Genomic DNA, 17192 nt, shown 5'->3' with positions numbered 1-17192 from the left:
GCAAAAATGGGCGTTGCTTCCAAGGAAAAAGCTGAAGTAAATTAAAGGGTCAAAGATGGCACTTTTGAGGAAAAACTGTGGTAATTTGTGGGGGAGAAAAAAAAAAAACGAAAACAAACCAAAAACCAAAAAAAATTTTTTTTTCAGGGAAAAGCTGAAGTAAGTTAGAAGGATAAAAAATGGCTTTATTTTTTTATTTTTTATTTTTCTTTTTTAAGGGAAATCTGAAGAAACTTGGGCAAAAATTAGCATTATTATTTACTTTTTTTTTTTCTGAGGAAAATGTTGAGGTAATTTGTGGGCAAGAATCAGTTTTTTTTTTTTTTTTTTTCCCCAGGGAAAAGATGAAGTAAATTGAAGGGTCACAGGTAGGATGTTTTGAGGAAAATGTTGTATGCAAAAATGAGCATTTTTATCAGTGAAAACGTGAGGTAAATTGAAAAAAAAATCCTCTTTTTTTTTTTTTTTTTATTTCCTGGGAAAAGCTGAAGTAAGTTAGAAGGGTCAAAGGTAGATTTTTCTGAGGAAAATGTTGAGGTAATTTGTGAGCAAATATCACCTTTTCTTTTTTATTTTCTTTTTTTCTCCTCAGGAAAAAGCTGAAGCAAGTTAAAAGGGTCAAAGGAGGAATGTTTTGAGGAAAATGTTGAGGTAATTTTTGGGCAAAAATGAGCATTTTTTTTCACTGAAAAGCTGAAGTAAGTGAGTGACAGGGGTCAAAGGTGGCTTTTTCTCTTTTTTTCCTCTTTTTCCTTTTCCTTTTTTCCTCGGAAATCTCAGATAGTAAGTTAGAAGGGAGAAAGCTGGATTTTTTTTTTTTTTGAGGAAATTTTTGAGGTAATTTGTGGGCAAAAATGAGCATATTTGTAGGGAAAAGCTGAGGTAAATTAAAATTGTCAGAGGTGGAATTCTTCTGAAGGGAAATGCTGAGGTAATTTGTGGACAAAAATTGACTTTTTTGTAAGAAAAAGCTGAAGTAAATTAGAGAGTCAAATCTGGCATTTTTTTTAGGAAAAAAGTGAGGTAACTTAGTGGGCAAAAATGAGCATTTTTTTGAGGGAAAACCTGAGGTAAATTAGAAGTGGCAAAGGTGGAATTTTTTGAAGAAAATGTTGAGGTAATTTGTGGGCAAAAATCAGTTTTTCCCTCCCCCCCCCCCCCCCCCGCCCTCCCCGCAGCCGGCTGCTTTAGCCAGCCAGCAGGATCAACCCCAGTGTCGCCCCATCGGAGGGGGCCGGCTGAGGAAGTGTTGTGCCGGAAGGCGGGCACAGTCCCATCGCCTTTGGCGTTGCTTTTGGTTGGGGTGACGTGCGCGCAGTTGGCGCGGAGTTGTCTCCCTGGGCTCCTGAAGATGTGGTGTGCTGCAGCCAGGAGGGCCAGCCCGTCCGTCGGGCCTAGGCCGGAGCCTCGTGCTCCACGAGGCTTTCTTGGAAGGCGGTGAGGCGTGGGGGGACCGCCCTGTAGGCAGGGCTGTGCGTGTCCCCTGCCCTGGACAGGAGGTGCCTGTAGGGCCCCCGCTGTAATCAGGGTGCCCCAGAATCGGAGAGAAGGAGCCTCCATTTGCCTTTGGGACCAGGGCTGCCCTGTAACTCGGGGCCCAGCCAGTGCCCTGGCGTCCCGGGCACTTTGCGGTCCAGGCAGCGGCTCGAGCCCCCTGTAAGCAGGGGTGCAGCCTGTCGGGCCGCTGCTTTGCCTGCCCAGCACCGTTTGCCCAGGGTGCCCGCCTCCGAGCCCAGCTCCAGCACCGGCTGGAGCTCTGCTGCGCGTCCCTCAGGTGAGCAAAGCTCATTTCTGCTGTTTTTGTCAGGGGCTGTCTGGGTGTCTGGTGTGGAGGGTGGCTGGGCTGAGCCAGGGGCCAGGCAGTGCTGTGGGGAGCTCTCTCCAGGGACGGGGCTCCCCATATCTGCCAGGCAGAGGAGTTGGTGCTTAGGAGTTGGTCTAAGCGTCTCGTCCTTCCTTTGCAGCAGCAGCCGGTGGGGAAGAAAGAAGAGGGAGGCGTCGTGTGGACCTGCACTGCGAGGCAAGACTGACGAAGAAGAGGAGAAGAGGGAGAGGCATGATGTGGAAGTATAAGGAAGAGGTGATGAAGAAGTGTTTGTCTGAAATGGAAATCATTTGTCAGTCATTTGTAATTAATGCAATATGGAAAAATAAAGCAGACTGAATAAAGCCAATATTGGAATTTTGTTGTTTAAATCTTTGTAAAATTTGAAGTACTGTCAAAACAGTTTTAAGTTTTTGATTGGGAATCTTTGACACTTAATGATCATCTTGCATCCATGCAAACATCCCTCTTTCCCTCCGCAAAAAAAAAAAAAAAAGCACTCAGAACGTTTTAGATAGTAATTACCGACTTTGCAGCTGTAACATCATATTATATAGACTCATAACCATCTTCTACTATAAAATCTGCATCGTGAAACAACACTACTGTCCTATTTTTTTCAGTGTTTCTTTCACCCACAGCTGTATTACTTAATACCCAAAATATGATTAGAAGATAGTTTGTGACATCACTGTCATGTCTTTGTCCACTTTGCTTCAGTAGTGTGGTTGTCATGCTGTGCAGGTGAAGGCTTTACAGCTGCAGTTAGGGGGTATTGTTCTGTTGGTGTGAAGATGTGATGCTCAGAGGCAATGGCATTTCAGTGTGGTGTTTCCCATTGGGTAGTAGGGGAAGGTAGTACTAGTGTGGCTATCACATGGTATGAATGTTGGTGTTCTCCAGTGTTCCTTTCTAATTTTGCTGCACTGTTATCATTGTGGTTTGATGGAAGTTGTCGGCTGACAACGCAGAAGCGTAGCAGTGATGTATTTTATCTTCAGTTGGAACTGCAGGCAACTCCACACAAGCGTTAAGTGGACATAGTGAGCTTAGGTTGGTGAAGGTGGGCTAAAGCCCCACAGGGAAGTGGTGGTGGTGGTACAAAACACTGGCGTCTTGCTGAAAATGCACAAAAATGCACTTTTTGTCAAGAGAAAGCTCTTGTAGAGTGCAGAGGAAGTCCAGCCTTTGCTGTTACATCAACAACAGCCAATGGACACACTGGGGCTGCACAATGAAACAACATCTTTTATCTGCTTCTGCATCAGATTCTTGATCAATTTGTGCCAAGCATTAAATGGTCACTGTCCCTACCAAATTAATTTTTTCTTAAAAAAAAAAAAACACATACAAAAACATGTTTACTAACTGCTCATAAGAGGAGGTAATAGGAGGTGTGACGGACATACCGCATCTGTCCCTGACTTTAGAGGAATTTTATATGTTTTCAACAATAAAAGGTTTACTTTTTCTCTTACCTCTCATTAGCTTGGTAAAAGTGGACATTTTGACAACAGCAACCTCACACGAGCATGGTAAGTCCAAATTTTGCTATTACTGCGATACCAGTGAATGGACAAACCAGGGCTGCACAACAAAGCAACACAAAGCAACACATGCTGCATCTTCCTGCTTATCAGATTTGTGATTAGATTCATGCCAAGTATTAAACGGTCAATACATTTTTGATTTGCCTTTTGTTTGCAATGTTTCTGCTTCAGTTCAGGGGTTTCAGTACAATCCTCGCTTTCCTCAGCTTCAAGCACTTTGGGAAGTTGCAGGAAAACCTCCCCTTTGCTTCTTGCTGTCGCATTCCTCTCTTCAATCTCTCTGCTGTTCTGATTTGTGTCAGCTGCTACTGTTGCACCCTCCCCCCTCCACTGACCTGGGCTCTCTGGTCATGAGCCTGAATGGGTACAACCTTTTCTCCTACTTTTCCTAGGGTTTGCTGTAATGGGGCTTTTCCCCTACACCTTCGGCCATTATCTTTAGCCACGCAGTAAGTCACAAGTTCGAGAGTAATGTTTTAGAGAAGCTATCATAAAGGTAACGCCTCACAAAAACACTGCCAATTAAAAATCACTCACAACTGAAAAAGGAAAAAAAACACAAAACCACCCTCCTCCTCACCCCCTCAAGTACACCCTAATTCTAGGGATCTTACAGATCAGTGGGACCTGCTGCAAAATACAGAAAGCAACCAAAGCACTGCTAAAAGTATCTGACAACAGGCTTCAATGCTGGGACAGTGTAAATAAGGAGAGAACCCTGGATTTAAATGTCTTTTTTTATTTCAACTAATGCTTTGCCACCATATTACATCATTTTGAATAGCTCAGAATAGCAATATGATCTCAAAATCTAGCAAACAGCTTGCCAAAGCAAGATAATATTAACTCCTATGGATACAGAATCTTCCTTCTTTGGCGACAACACTTCATTTTTTCTGTAAAAATAATTTTATAGTCCAGCACATTTGCTGTTCAGTTTATTGAACCCTGCTGTTCGTGACATTTGCCTCTTCCCTGCACAAAACCTCCCCACAATGTAGTATAGTTTTATATCCAACAACATTTTAAATAAAAAAAAGTTATATTTTTCATGCAGATTTCTGTAAAAATTATGTTCTAAGTACACACAACTGAACCAAGATGCATACAAAAATGCATTCACTTCCGTTCTCAGGTGCAACTGTGCCATCAGCAACATGGTATCACATTACTGTGTGCAGTCCAAGGATGGTGGTATTCTCATATATAGTCTAACTTAAAAATACAAACAACCCCCCTTTCTTTTTTTATAAGCAGCAAGAGAAAAAACTGCTATGCTTTATTTGTAAAGTAATCAAAATAGTTAGATGTATAAAAAGAAGCACCATGTACAGAGAATACCAGAAGATCCATCTTCCAAAACACATTTCTCATTTAGCATTGCGAGCTGGTCTGTAGGTCCCAACTTGTATGGTAGCTTTGTTTGCAAAGTTAAGGAAGTGGTCAAACCCAGAATGCACTTGGACCAAATGACAGCAATTAAGCTGGATTGCAGAAAGAAATAAGATCCATTCCCATTACAACTCATACTGACCACCTCAAGAGCCCTCGGGGGTGAGGTGGGGTGGGGACAACACCAAGCATCAGAGAAATAACGCGGTGAAAACAGCTCCAGAGCAGCGTTCAAGGTGCTGGTCTGTTATGAATGCATTTCTGTGAGCTCTTGATAAATCAAACTTTCATTTGGGAAAAGAGCACATCTGTTGGTTAAAACTCCTCTCCCTGAGAATTTTGGTACGAGTTTGTCTCGCAAAGCAAAACAACGTCCTTTGAACTTCAACAGTTCCTAGGCCAACAGCATTTCAGCATGGACACAGCTGGTCTGCTACTCATGCACCCAGGGTGGCAGGTTGGGTTTTTGTTGTGTTTTGTTGTTTAATTTTTACATGGATCAACCCTTTTATACTCGCTTCATTCCTCTGCCCATCAAGCAGGCAAACACGGTCATGACCATCTTCGGTTTCACCTCCACAAGATCTTCTGGAAGAGCATAGACTCGGGCACCAATTCTCCTTGCCATGGACACAGCATACCTATTTGCCATGGAAAGAGGAGTGTGTTATTAAAAGGTATAATTAGTATTTGATAGGGCTAATAGCCAGAATTCATTATCAAGGACTCATCAGCTAACATTTACATTCCCTCTTCTGCTTGCTTTTTAGGAATAATCAAGCAAGTATTACGTGCAAGAAAACTTCCTGTCATTCTGCCACTGCAGAATAGTCGCAGAACACACAGTTCAAAGCCATGATTTCACAGGCATACTTCAAATTTGATAACCTATGATGATTCAACAAGATGAGAGACAGACTAGGGTTCAGTCTCAAAACCCTGAGCCACTGGCTGAGCATTCATAAGCCTGAACAAACAGGCGAGAAACAGAGATTGCTGGTAGATCAGTGCATGGGCTGTTCTGTGTTCCTCTCAACAGGCAAGAGTCCAACCAACTAGTACTCAGGCAGTGCTTCTTGAAATCAAATTGCTGTATTTGTCAGTAATGCCAGTCTAAAAGGTTCAGTGTTTGAGAACTACAGTAAAGCAGTAAAAACTCTTGCAACTTTAAGTCACAGCATAGTAGGTGTACTCTCCCAATGCAATGCGGCTTTTCAGATAGTTAACTTACTTAGCATTATTCTGTTTGTCATCTTCTGACAGATGACCAGTCTTTACAAGGTCATAGTTGATGCAACCAGGCTGTATAGCATCAATTAAATCCACCACTGCCAAGCTTGTACTGATAGTCTTGTCCTAGAGAATACAAGCAGAGAAAAGTAAACACAAATGTCTCATCCTTAAGATTACTTCTCACCTCAATCCAGCTGCTCTGCAATGTGCAACAAAACAAACTTTAAACAAGCTATTTCCAGGCAGCACTGAGTGATTATTCCAGCTGCAGCACAAACAAAAGTGCTGCTTCTCCTTTGGTAACAGAGTAAATTGGAGACCTAATCTTTTACTAAGTGGTGTGAAAACGCGAAGTGTTTACAGCCACCCCCACTGATTTGACCCCAGGGGACAATGCCAACCTACAACAGCAGCTCCAGCCTCAATGCTTGCTGGTATCTTGGACCCCACCACTGCCCCAGAGGCCAACCACACTCCTCCCCTCTTCTGACACCCCATCAACTCTCTTGCTCCACACCACTGTTCTCCACTAGGGGGTTCTGAAAGTCTCCTCTCTGGTAGCTTGAAGCCACTTTGTTCCCAGCACAGGCTGCAACCTGTCTTGTGTAAAACCCCATCTTGAACATGTCCTGCTGCAGCCAAAGAAACCCTTTTCGGGCACCCTTCTCCTTTTGGATGCAAGAGGGGAACCTGCACCTTGAAGTTCTGGATGGAGGTGGACTTGCCAGCTTCTTTCAGGGTCTGGTTTACCCAGCTGACTATAATGTCATCGTTGGCTTTCTGACCATCACCCAGATCCTCGAGGACGTTCAGCGTATACCTGAGCACAGACAGAAAGAACAAGATGAGGCTCAGAGCCTGGGCTAAGACCCAGCAAGGACACTGCCCGGATGCGATGCAAGCCCATGGCAGCATGGCAAGCATTCACATAGTATCAGCTCTGCTTTTGTAAAGTTTTTTAATTTATTATTATTATTATTATTATTTTTTTATCCCTTTAGCAAAAAAAAAAAGGAGTCATCTATCTAAAGTGTGATTGCTGTTAAAAAGTCTAATAAGGGGAAGCGCCTGAGTTTGTAATAGCAGCTCACAAAATTGCATGGGCTGAAGGTACTGTTTAATCTGCTTGAGCATTCTTGCCTCTACTGCCAAATACAGAGCTGACATGCAACTAATCTGCAGATATATCTTAGGTATTTGCATCATCTTAAAATGAGGTATTAACTTTATCATTTTGTCTAGTTCTGAAGAATTCCGTTAAGCGCCGCCTCCCCCCCCCCCCTTCAGGTTCTGATTGGGATTATGAAGCAGCCCCAGAATATCAAATATCTCTTTCACAATTTCCAGCTAAACATTAGAACAGTCATGCCAGCTAAGCTTTGCTTCCTATGGTTGCTACACATGGGTCAGCCTCGAGCAGGCGAGAGAGGTCATCTCTGACAACAGACTCACTGGAGGTCTTGTCTCTGCTCCAGCCTCCCATATGCAGCAGCGGGACCAGCTCTGCCACAGTTTTGTCCAGCTGAGTCTTGAAATCTCACCAAGGACAGAGGTTTTACAGCCTCTGTGGGTAAACTGTTCCACTGCTGCAGGCACAAATCTCACACACCCAGCAAAAACCTTCACAAACTGTACTGAAGTCACAAGGCTGATGTGTTTGATCAGATCAAACCTACCTTCTCATCAACTGCCAGACTAAGGCTAGTGTCAACGTTGGGTTTCCGTCATTCAGATCCTGTCCTCCAATGCCAACCAGGGAGAATTTGGCTGGATGCTTTCCCAGATCTACAGCATAGTTACAGTTTTCTAGCTACACCGGAAAAGAGTTCAAAGAAAAATCATTCACAAATACACTCTTGACTGAAAGCCTCAAATAGGAATTTCTAGATAGTGCACGTTTACTTCTGATCCTAGTGTCCATGGCTTCTTTCGAAGTATTTTGAAATGCTCACCTTTTTCATATTCGCTCCCAGCTTAGGGTATGGAGGCTTGTTAACCTTATTCCAGTCAACAGGAACTTTGATCTTTTCATATAATTGTAGTATTACCAGTGCATCTTGGAGATCACTAAAACAGAAAACATTGATCAAGCCTGACATTTCCCAGTTTAAGTGATTTTGTAACATCACGAATAATTACTACTCTTTACAGGTTGTTGTAATTTTAACAACCCTAAAAAGAAAAAAATTTCAAAACATTTTGTAATTTTCAGTGCAGAAGAAATGCTCCATGTTTATCACCAGCTAGTTGCTAAGCTAACACAGGTTTTAGCATGGTAATCAGCAACAGATCCCGAAAAGAATTTTGCTACATAAAAACCAGAAGTAGCCACCTTTCTCCATTGACTACAGGGGTCCAGAATATCTTGCCTCCTTAACTAGGATGCCTTAGTCAAGCCCTAAAATTAGGTGACAGGGAATCTATGTCCAGTTGCTGTAATGCAGTTTGCTCAAGCTCTAACTGGGATCTGAGTGTACCAATTTGCAAGGGGGAGGAAAAATAAACAAATCACCTTAAAACCAGAGCTGGCCCAGAAACCCTAAGCTAAGGGCTGCAGGGAGGATACAGTGAGCATCGTCCATTCCCCAACACCTTTTCTTATACTCTTTCCTCATGACTGTGGGCAACAGGACACTGGTGTGGGCACATCTCCACGTTGATCTATATTGGTTGGGTCTCTCCCAAGAATCTAATGCTTACCCATAGAGGTGATTTACATGGGGGTTCACACCAAGGGAGTTCATCCAGTTACGGAAAGTCCGTTCCTCACGGGTCTCTCCTAAACGAAAGAAAGAGTTCAATAAGACTTTTGGCAAGCTCAGAGCTGTATGGTTTCCCACCTTGCAAGACAGTAAGTTCTGAACAGCACAGCTCAAAGTTTTTCAGTGGAAAGAGATTGTTTCTACCAGAACTTTTTCAAACAAAGAAGATCGCCCTGACCTCATGTTTTGGATGTCAGATTGATTTCACCAGACCTCAGAAGAACATGGTTTTTGGAGGCCTTTTCCAACCTGAATGATTCTATGATTTTTGCACTTTCTTGCAGAAAGTGCAGCAAGAATGTCTTTCATATGGGAGTAAGCTAACTCACTCTCTAATCCCAGTTGTGCTTTACCAAGGTGCTCTTGCCTGTGTCAGGAAATTGCAAAGCTCAGAACAGCTGAACAGGCCCTCAGGTACCCTCTTCATCTGCCCCAAACGAGTAAACCACCATTGCAGCGCTTAAACCTCAAATCATAGGTGTTCAACAGAAATGCCTCCACTGGGCATTGTCTCTTGTGATCTAAGTGTTTACTTGAGATATTTCTCTCCTACTACTTTCGTGACTGATAAGGCCATCACCTTCTAGTAGAGTCCAGTCAATGTCCTGGTTTTCAGGCTTGGTAAGTGCTGGGTACTTGTTGAACAGGTTTGCAACAAAGGCCAGATTCAGTTTGGGATTGCCACTGACCACATCAGCCGGCGTGACAAACTGCCGGCACCCGAGCCGGTCTGCCTGCTGAAGCATGTACTCTGCTCTTCGCAAGTCGTCCTTCTCCTGCCGGAGACACAGTGGAGAAGATCTGTCAGGGAAAAGATCAAGCTACAAAGCAGATGGGAAGCTCCTGACTGCTACCTGGAGCAATGTCACAACTCCACCTGCCTTCACTGGGCATCGGTTGCTAATCAAATGAAGGGACAAAGCATCCACACTAGTCCACTTGTCCAGGCTTGTCTCTACTTTTCCTAGCATGATCCCTTCGATCCCTTCCAATTTTGTATGCTTTGCAAGTTTTATGCTTTTTGAACTTGATGGTTCAAAATTAGAACACAGCACGCTCCCAAATGCAGCAAAAATCCAAAATAATTCTCAATCATACATGTTAATTGGGAGGTAGTGACCAGGCCTCACTTAAAAACAACAAATTACAACATACCCAAGGTATGTACACATCCACTGACACTTTACACAGTCTTGAAATTAAGATACCAGGTTACCTAGATGTCATGGAGCAATTACAGGGTCACAAGTAGCTTGCAACTATACAGCACGAAGCCACAACAGCCTGAATACTTACATTGAAACCTGACATGTTAATATCGATCTGAGGCTCTCCTTCTTTCTGCCCTTTAGGTGCAATTTGATTGAGAAGGTGGAAATAAGCTCTAGAATCCTGAAATGGATGAGAAATATAACTCAGGTCTCCTGTACAGCACTGAATACATCATAACAATTCATTTCAAGCTCATCTTTACCAAAACGCTGTGCCTAATTGGCGTATGTACCTTTACTGAATTACCAAAATCTGTAAGCTTGACAGACAATAATAAGAGCACGATGGCAGAAATCCAGGCAGCAAGAAAAAAGAAAACAAAGGGAAAATGTTAGAAGAAAAGAAAATGTTAGAAGTATTTAAGGCAAATAATTATGGGTTTTAACTCTCTGCATACTGACTTTGTTGCACACTGGTGTCAGCCACTTTTCAGGGGTTGGAGGAGGCAGAAATGCCAGCACTACTTGCTTGAACAGCCCCCAGCTGCCAGACCATGTGGACACCCCAATGCAACCCTAACCCCTGAACAAAGCAGCCACTCCTACTGCTACAGTGATGATGAAGGTGGGTCAGAAAAGACATATTTCTGGCAAAAAGCTGATTACATGGAACCTCAATGTTTTCTCCTGTGCCTACTCATTAGCTAGAATGGTAGGAAGGAGACATACCAGGGATGGTCACAAACTAAGAGCAAAAGCTGCTGTAATTATTCATCATTTACAAGTCCTTTCACTCCCCAGCACTGCAAAGGAGCCTGCAATATCCTGCCAGCCTATGGGCTGCATCAGATAAGCCACAGCTGTCAGCAGTACTCTGTGTAGTTTTGAAGTTGGAAATAAAAGTGTATGCACACACACATGCATACACACGCACACCTCAAGTATCTTCCCCCCGCCCCCTTCCACCCTGACAGTCCTCTCCCCCAGAATCCACTTCAATCTTCTTTCTCTTCCTCCCAATTACTGGCTATGCAAATATGCTCCAGAAACCTGCTGGGGGTTAGTGTGAAAAAGCTCCAAACCGACCAGGAATCATCACCCTCTGGTTTTCACTACTGCAAAGAGTGAGAAAAGAGCCACATCTCACATTTGAAAAAACAGCTGTTATTTCCCTTCTTCTCTTAAACCCATGACAGTTTGGATGAAATGCCACCACCTGCAAGGAGCATGTGGAAATCACACTCCACAAGGATGCGGCTAATTATTTCACCCTGTCCATGTGAGCCGCAGTACAGATTAGCTCCATCAAAAAAAGACTTGACTAAGAACATTCAAAAACATACAGCAAATACCAGTTTGCTACTTGATTAAAACATACAACAGTTTTGCTGCAGGATCGTGCTCACACTGGAGTAAACACTTGGACAATTCAATGCTGGGCTCATTCTAATGGCCACAGACAGTAGCAGTGTGGTACCCTAAATCTACCCTTTGGAAACCCCTGTTATACCTATTTGGAGTATTAAGGTTAAGAAAGGTCCTGTTTATGGATTAAAGGTCTCATATACACATGCAAACACAGCCCTGGCCTGCTCCCAGTTTTTTCCCAGGCATGCGCAGCCAGGAGAGTTCTCAATACCTTGATATCTGAGCTGAAGTTATTGATTTTGTGCCAGCCTGCATTTTCCAAGTGGAAGTTGGCCCATCTTAGGAGCAGCTCTTCCGGGGACAGTTTCATAAGGTCCTCCAGATTTTCACCATCACGAAGTAAGGCAGCCAGTGCTGGAAGAAAAATGCTCGTAAGATGAAGAATGAAGAAACGAGTTTCAAAAGAGGCAAACCTCCCTCCCAGAGTCACAACTTCAGGAACATTTCAGAGTGGAAGAGGGGACACAACCAGATACCAGTTAAGTCAATACAATTTGGGTGTTACTGGAGTTTCCTGAATGGGTTGTTCCACAGAGAATATGAACAATATAGAAAACATTATAAAAATGAGAAAAAGTATTTCCCATTTTCTTGTGCAACAAAATTCTCTGGATTTTATGTACAGTCCTTTTAAGTTGATGACAGTAAGCTAAATACAAGTATACATCTATCTCAATGATAAAAATGTTTCCAAATGATTTCATATTCACTGTTTCATTCATAAAAACAATGTCAGCTTGAAACCATGATAAGCACCTTTTCAGCTAGAGGTTTCTTCACTCACCCAGGATTTTCAAGTCTAAGGTAAATAGCTTTACCACTAGGACAGGATTAGAAAACTTAGATAAAAGACACTGAAGCCCCTCCCATCCATGTGCTCTGAACTATTTGAGAAATTTCAGTTTTGGAGGCTGTTCAAAGGACCAAGCAAGCACAGTGGGGTTACTGCAGCATGATGCTCCCATGGCTGAGAAGGATGTGAGAGCTCAGCTGTGGCATGGACTGTGGGCAAAGAGGATTTGAGGAGAATCATGTCACTGCAAACATGCTCCTGAAGAACAGAAAGCCTCCTCCTTTTTGGAGGATGATCTATCACCCTAAAACAATGCAAGCAGCTTTTGCAACCTCACCCCTAGCTTGACATTGCCAGGTAAAATGTGCCCAAGCCTCAAGGCAACGGCACAGGGACGGGACACAGAACAGCTTCATACTGAGTGGTCTGCGACACCTAAGAGATCCCTGTGCAGGGACAAGGCAAAGCACAGCCTGTGCATTATCAGGGAGCAGGAGGAGAAAAGGGCTGATGAAATTAAGCCCTGTCTAGTAAGATGTTAAACCAGGAAAGGCAATCCTATGGAAAGCAAAGTGAAAGAGCTGTAACATTGACTTTGACCACATCTAGAAAGTGTGCACAACCCCCCCAACCCAAGCCAACTTCGCAACTACAAACCAGCTGTCGGGCACTCAGCCTGGCGCACACCCTCGATGAAGCCGATGGCCAGCTCTCCCCTTTCGGCAGAGGGGAGGGAAGATGTGGCAACGGGGCTGGAGGCAACAGCGCAAGCAACACTGGCAGGCTCAGACGCAGCATCACATGCAGCCCCTCGGCAGCTCAGGAGCAAGACGACATTCATGCTGTCCAAGTTATCACTTACAGCATCATTTACCTTCATTTCTGCTGAGCTCAATGTCCGCAAACAAGCCAATCTTAATGATCTGCCAGAGAAGCCCAAGAACCAGGTGGGGTTTCCCTTCCCTCAAGTCCTCTGCACCAATATTGACAACATGGCAACCGATGGCAGATGCAGAATTCAGCGCCAGGTTCAGGTTCTCCTGTGGACAGCACAGTCAAGTGAGACACAGCCCAGAGAGATGTCTTTCATCCAGTGCCAGCAGAGTAGGGATTTCCCCCTCGTCCTTGCTCCAACATCAGCAGCTTGGAGGAAACTCTCCCAGCTTCCTACAGTAGTAGAAGCTTTAATGGAGCTGTCACAGTAGCAGAGTGCATCAATAAGAACTGAACTAGGCACAGGGGTTTAATTTCAGCCTCTGCTATTTAGTTTCAGCCTTCAAGTCAGTCACATCTAGTGGCATCAACAAGAACATGACTTAGAGAAGCAGTAAGGTACTCAAATACATGCAAGCACCTGTGCAAAACCTGTTTTACTCACAGCTGGTCAACACCAATAATCAGATTGCTTGAGAAGATACCAATACACATAATCAGTGCAGCAATAACAGGTGTGAACTGCATTTCAGCCATTTTACCTATTTTGTCATTAAGTTATCTTATCTTAAGACTAGGCATCCTAGTCTCTTGAACTGTACCCATACCACTAAAATTGCCAATTATGCACGGTAAAAACTGCCTTTAATAATTCAATGCAACTTATAAAAATCTTTCCTTTCCAGTGTTCCATAGCAGCTCCTTGAGCCACCATGCTAAGTTTTCCTTTACTCTATTTGAATGTGAATTTCTGCAAACATATAGAATGGTACTGTACCTGAATTATGAATGGTGTGAGTTTCTTCTTGTTAATCGCTCTTTCATCAATTGTGTCCGGAACAGAAAGATTGATCATTTTGCTGGTAGGAGGAAAAAATAATATTTGAATGACATTTTGTATACCATCTCAACAAGTTGTTTCACTGTTACAATACTTAGCACAGTACATTTCCTTTTACTTGTTTACTCCTGCATTGCTTTTGTTTAAAAATCAATATTTTGTAAATCAGACGTTAATATTTATGTTATCCAGAATGTATTTGGAATGTATTTGAAACTAATAGCTAAACCTGAAACCTTACACATGTTACTGGCCACCATTGATCTCAGATGCTGGAGCAAAAAGAGCACGTGAATTATTCACAATGCAGTCACTGAACTAGCAAAGACTCATTGCTACTTTGTCATCTGCTGCAAAGACTAGTAAGGCAACAGATAAGTACTCGCAAGGTACTTATCCCCTTCAGCAAACTTAGTTTCAAGCCCAAAACAAAAGTACTAGACAAAACCACTAGCTTGTAACAAAGCAGAAGCATCATGCATTGACACCAAAAGCCTGGGTGGATAGAACCCCTCTTTATACATACAAAATATTGTGCACACATGCTGGCATACAAAAAAAACAGACTAGAAGAGGATGAAAATTCCCCATAACTATGGAGTTTTCGGGGAGTATTTTATTTGTTTTTCTTTTTTAAATTCAGGAGCAATCATGACTTACCATAGCACAATCCCATCTCCCACAGCTTTGAACAGGTCATCTGTGTTTGGGTTCATTGGAATAACGTGCCTACAGTCAGGATCATTTTCCAGGGCTTTGTTTATCCAGTTTACAAAGGCATATTTTTCTTCCTCTAAGATAACCAATTATAAATTTAATACAGGGTTCTTCACAACATAGCAAAGATTTACCCAAAGCATTTTACAATAGCCCAGGGGAAAAAAAAAACACAACAAAACACCACACTATCATTACCACACTATTTTATTAGACACAGTTTAAAGAAACCTGAGTTTGACTTCAAATTATCAGAATATTCCTGTCATTTACTCATTACTTTGCATCTTTACTATGTTCAAATGTGACACAAGGGCTTCATCAGCAAGCACAGCCAACAAAACAAATAAGCACACGTTTTACACACAGTTTACACACTGCTAATCTTGCATTACACTATATTCCGTCCTGCTCTCACCTTGATCTGTGATCATTCAGCTACTGGAGAACAAAAGCAGAGTGTGGAGCAGGTAGTCGAAGTCTACTAGTTTTGCCTCCACTTACCAGAGAAAAAAAGAGGTGAAAGTCAGAGGAGTACCTGAGTAAGAGTGCTGCGTCCCCTCACTGGAGAGCTCCGAGGTGCCCCCAATCGCACAGATTCCCTCCTTTCTGTTAATTGCTTTTCTGAAAGTTTTAGCAATATCGCTGCTTTTCACCTCTTGGAAAATCTACAATTTAAAGTGCGCTGTTAGACAAAAAAAGATTGCCTTCATATACTGAGAGGGCTACAGAAGAAGTTATCTTCTCTTTGTCAGCTTTAAAGCAAACTTCACAGTACAACAGCAAATGTGAACAGCCTAGCAAAATTGTAGTGGTATTAAGTTTAACACGGGTAGGAGGCAGAGACTAGTCCCACTCCCTTTTAACACATATTGCAAGTGGCAATTGAAACAGAAGCATTAGGCTTGAAGTAACTCTCACACATTTACCTTTTCAAGTAGATTTCAAGGGACCACAAGAAAAAAGTGAATCCTTTGCAATATGAAGGCAGGTACGCATGCAGCAGTTTCCATAGGACCGAAGTTGAGAAAGCTGTTGTGTAATTTTAACCTCTCTGTGTAAGCCAGATGCTCATGTGACTGTGACTTTAGTTCACACACAAGAGTTTGTCCACAGCCCACAGGAGACAAAAAAGCAGTTCTCTAGTAAGAGCATAACAATTTAATCTGCAATAATCCATAACAGATATTTCAGCTAAGTCTTTTTCTAGCAGGTGTGGACTAATGGACAAAATGCTGTCATGTGTGAGAGCAGAAGAGATGCTTTAGCACAGGACTATGCTGTGGAGTTTGTGCAGGTTGAGTGTTACTATTAGTGGCCTTGAGTTTAGGACTATTCCAACTATTAGGAAAAATATATTCAGTGGTTTGAAAGCCTACTTAAGTAAACTAGTTTCAACCACACTGAAAATACAAATGTAAGAAAAAATAAAACCCCTTTGTTTTGTTCATGCCTTCCTCGCTCCTGCCAGGTTTCTGCAGTGCTGGGTTCCTCTGTTTGATTCCTCAAGTCTCATCCATCCCAACCCAACATTCTGCTATCTTTTTTTTTTTTTGATTGCACACAAAAAACACTTCCTATGTTTTTCTTGCAGAAAAACATAGGAAGGTTCTCCAAACACTGCCCTGGAAACGGCAATGGAATAGCACTGCAAATAGAACAAGGTGCTTCTGTTAAAACAAGACAAGGGGACTTGCCTGCCTGGCTGCAGAGGTGTCACCTGGCAGGGTCAGCATGCCTGGTTGCCATACTTTATCCTTCCCAACCCTCAAACACAGGTAACGTAGCAAGTCAGGATGATGGTGCAGCACAGAGTTAAACCATCTCCTGATGGCAGGCAGAGGTTTTGCTCACCCCAGTGATCAGGCAGAGCTGAGTGAAAACTCAACAGCACAGAGGTTTGGGATTTTCTGTTTGGTTGGTTTATCTTAAATCTGTTTAAAAACAGTTATGTATTTTTAGTTTTGCCAGATTCATTACTGGTATTGCACACCCTCTCTGGAAAACATGTTTTAACACTGAGGTACCTTGACTCTAACCTCAAGGTAGTTCATGTCTTACTTTGTGTCCCAGAAACCAGAGCAGAAGTGCTCATAGTTAGAAAAGATCAATGGTAAAAGTTCTATAATTAACCATTGCATCTACTGTATGGATTGGTTGCCCCTAAGACAACTAATGATGTTTACTTGACCATTGGTACCATTGACGTCTGACAGAAGACATTGATTTCTTCCTTCCTAGTGCAAAGTTAGAGTTATGGACAAGTTCAAACCAACAGCTGAAACATGCACCCAGCATGCAAGTGTTCACAAACTGCAAACAAACTCCAACTTACTAGTTGACTCCGAACTCAAAAGTTCAGAGGGTCTGAAAACAATTAAGGAACAGAAAAAGGTAAAGCTAAATTAAGCAATATCAAGAAAAGTAGCTGACATGAAAACAGCTCCCTAAATGCACTGCTCATGTTTTATACTACTCTTCTAATATTCACTCAGAATATCAAAAGG

General features: G+C 42.6%; 1 protein-coding gene across 6 annotated transcripts in view; it reads right to left on the bottom strand.

Moving 5' to 3' along the window:
* Window positions 1-4103: 4103 nt before the first annotated feature.
* The window catches only part of PLS3 (plastin 3), a 49972-nt gene continuing 36883 nt past the window's right edge, over window positions 4104-17192 (bottom strand). For all 6 annotated transcript variants that reach the window (XM_084294371.1, XM_084294375.1, XM_084294374.1 and 3 more), the window contains 13 exons: window positions 15224-15353; window positions 14629-14761; window positions 13906-13987; window positions 13069-13234; window positions 11613-11755; window positions 10059-10154; window positions 9343-9538; window positions 8701-8779; window positions 7953-8067; window positions 7677-7810; window positions 6697-6820; window positions 5999-6123; window positions 4104-5408 (listed from right to left, as the gene is read on the bottom strand). In XM_084294371.1, the coding sequence (XP_084150497.1) occupies window positions 5276-5408; window positions 5999-6123; window positions 6697-6820; window positions 7677-7810; window positions 7953-8067; window positions 8701-8779; window positions 9343-9538; window positions 10059-10154; window positions 11613-11755; window positions 13069-13234; window positions 13906-13987; window positions 14629-14761; window positions 15224-15353 (1656 nt within the window). In that variant the 3' untranslated portion in view covers window positions 4104-5275. The remainder of the gene's footprint in view (window positions 5409-5998; window positions 6124-6696; window positions 6821-7676; window positions 7811-7952; window positions 8068-8700; window positions 8780-9342; window positions 9539-10058; window positions 10155-11612; window positions 11756-13068; window positions 13235-13905; window positions 13988-14628; window positions 14762-15223; window positions 15354-17192) is intronic.

The sequence above is a fragment of the Netta rufina genome, assembly GCF_964035555.1.
Source record: "Netta rufina genome assembly, chromosome: 12".
Lineage (NCBI taxonomy): Eukaryota > Metazoa > Chordata > Aves > Anseriformes > Anatidae > Netta > Netta rufina.
This window is presented reverse-complemented; position numbering and strand designations above follow the sequence as displayed.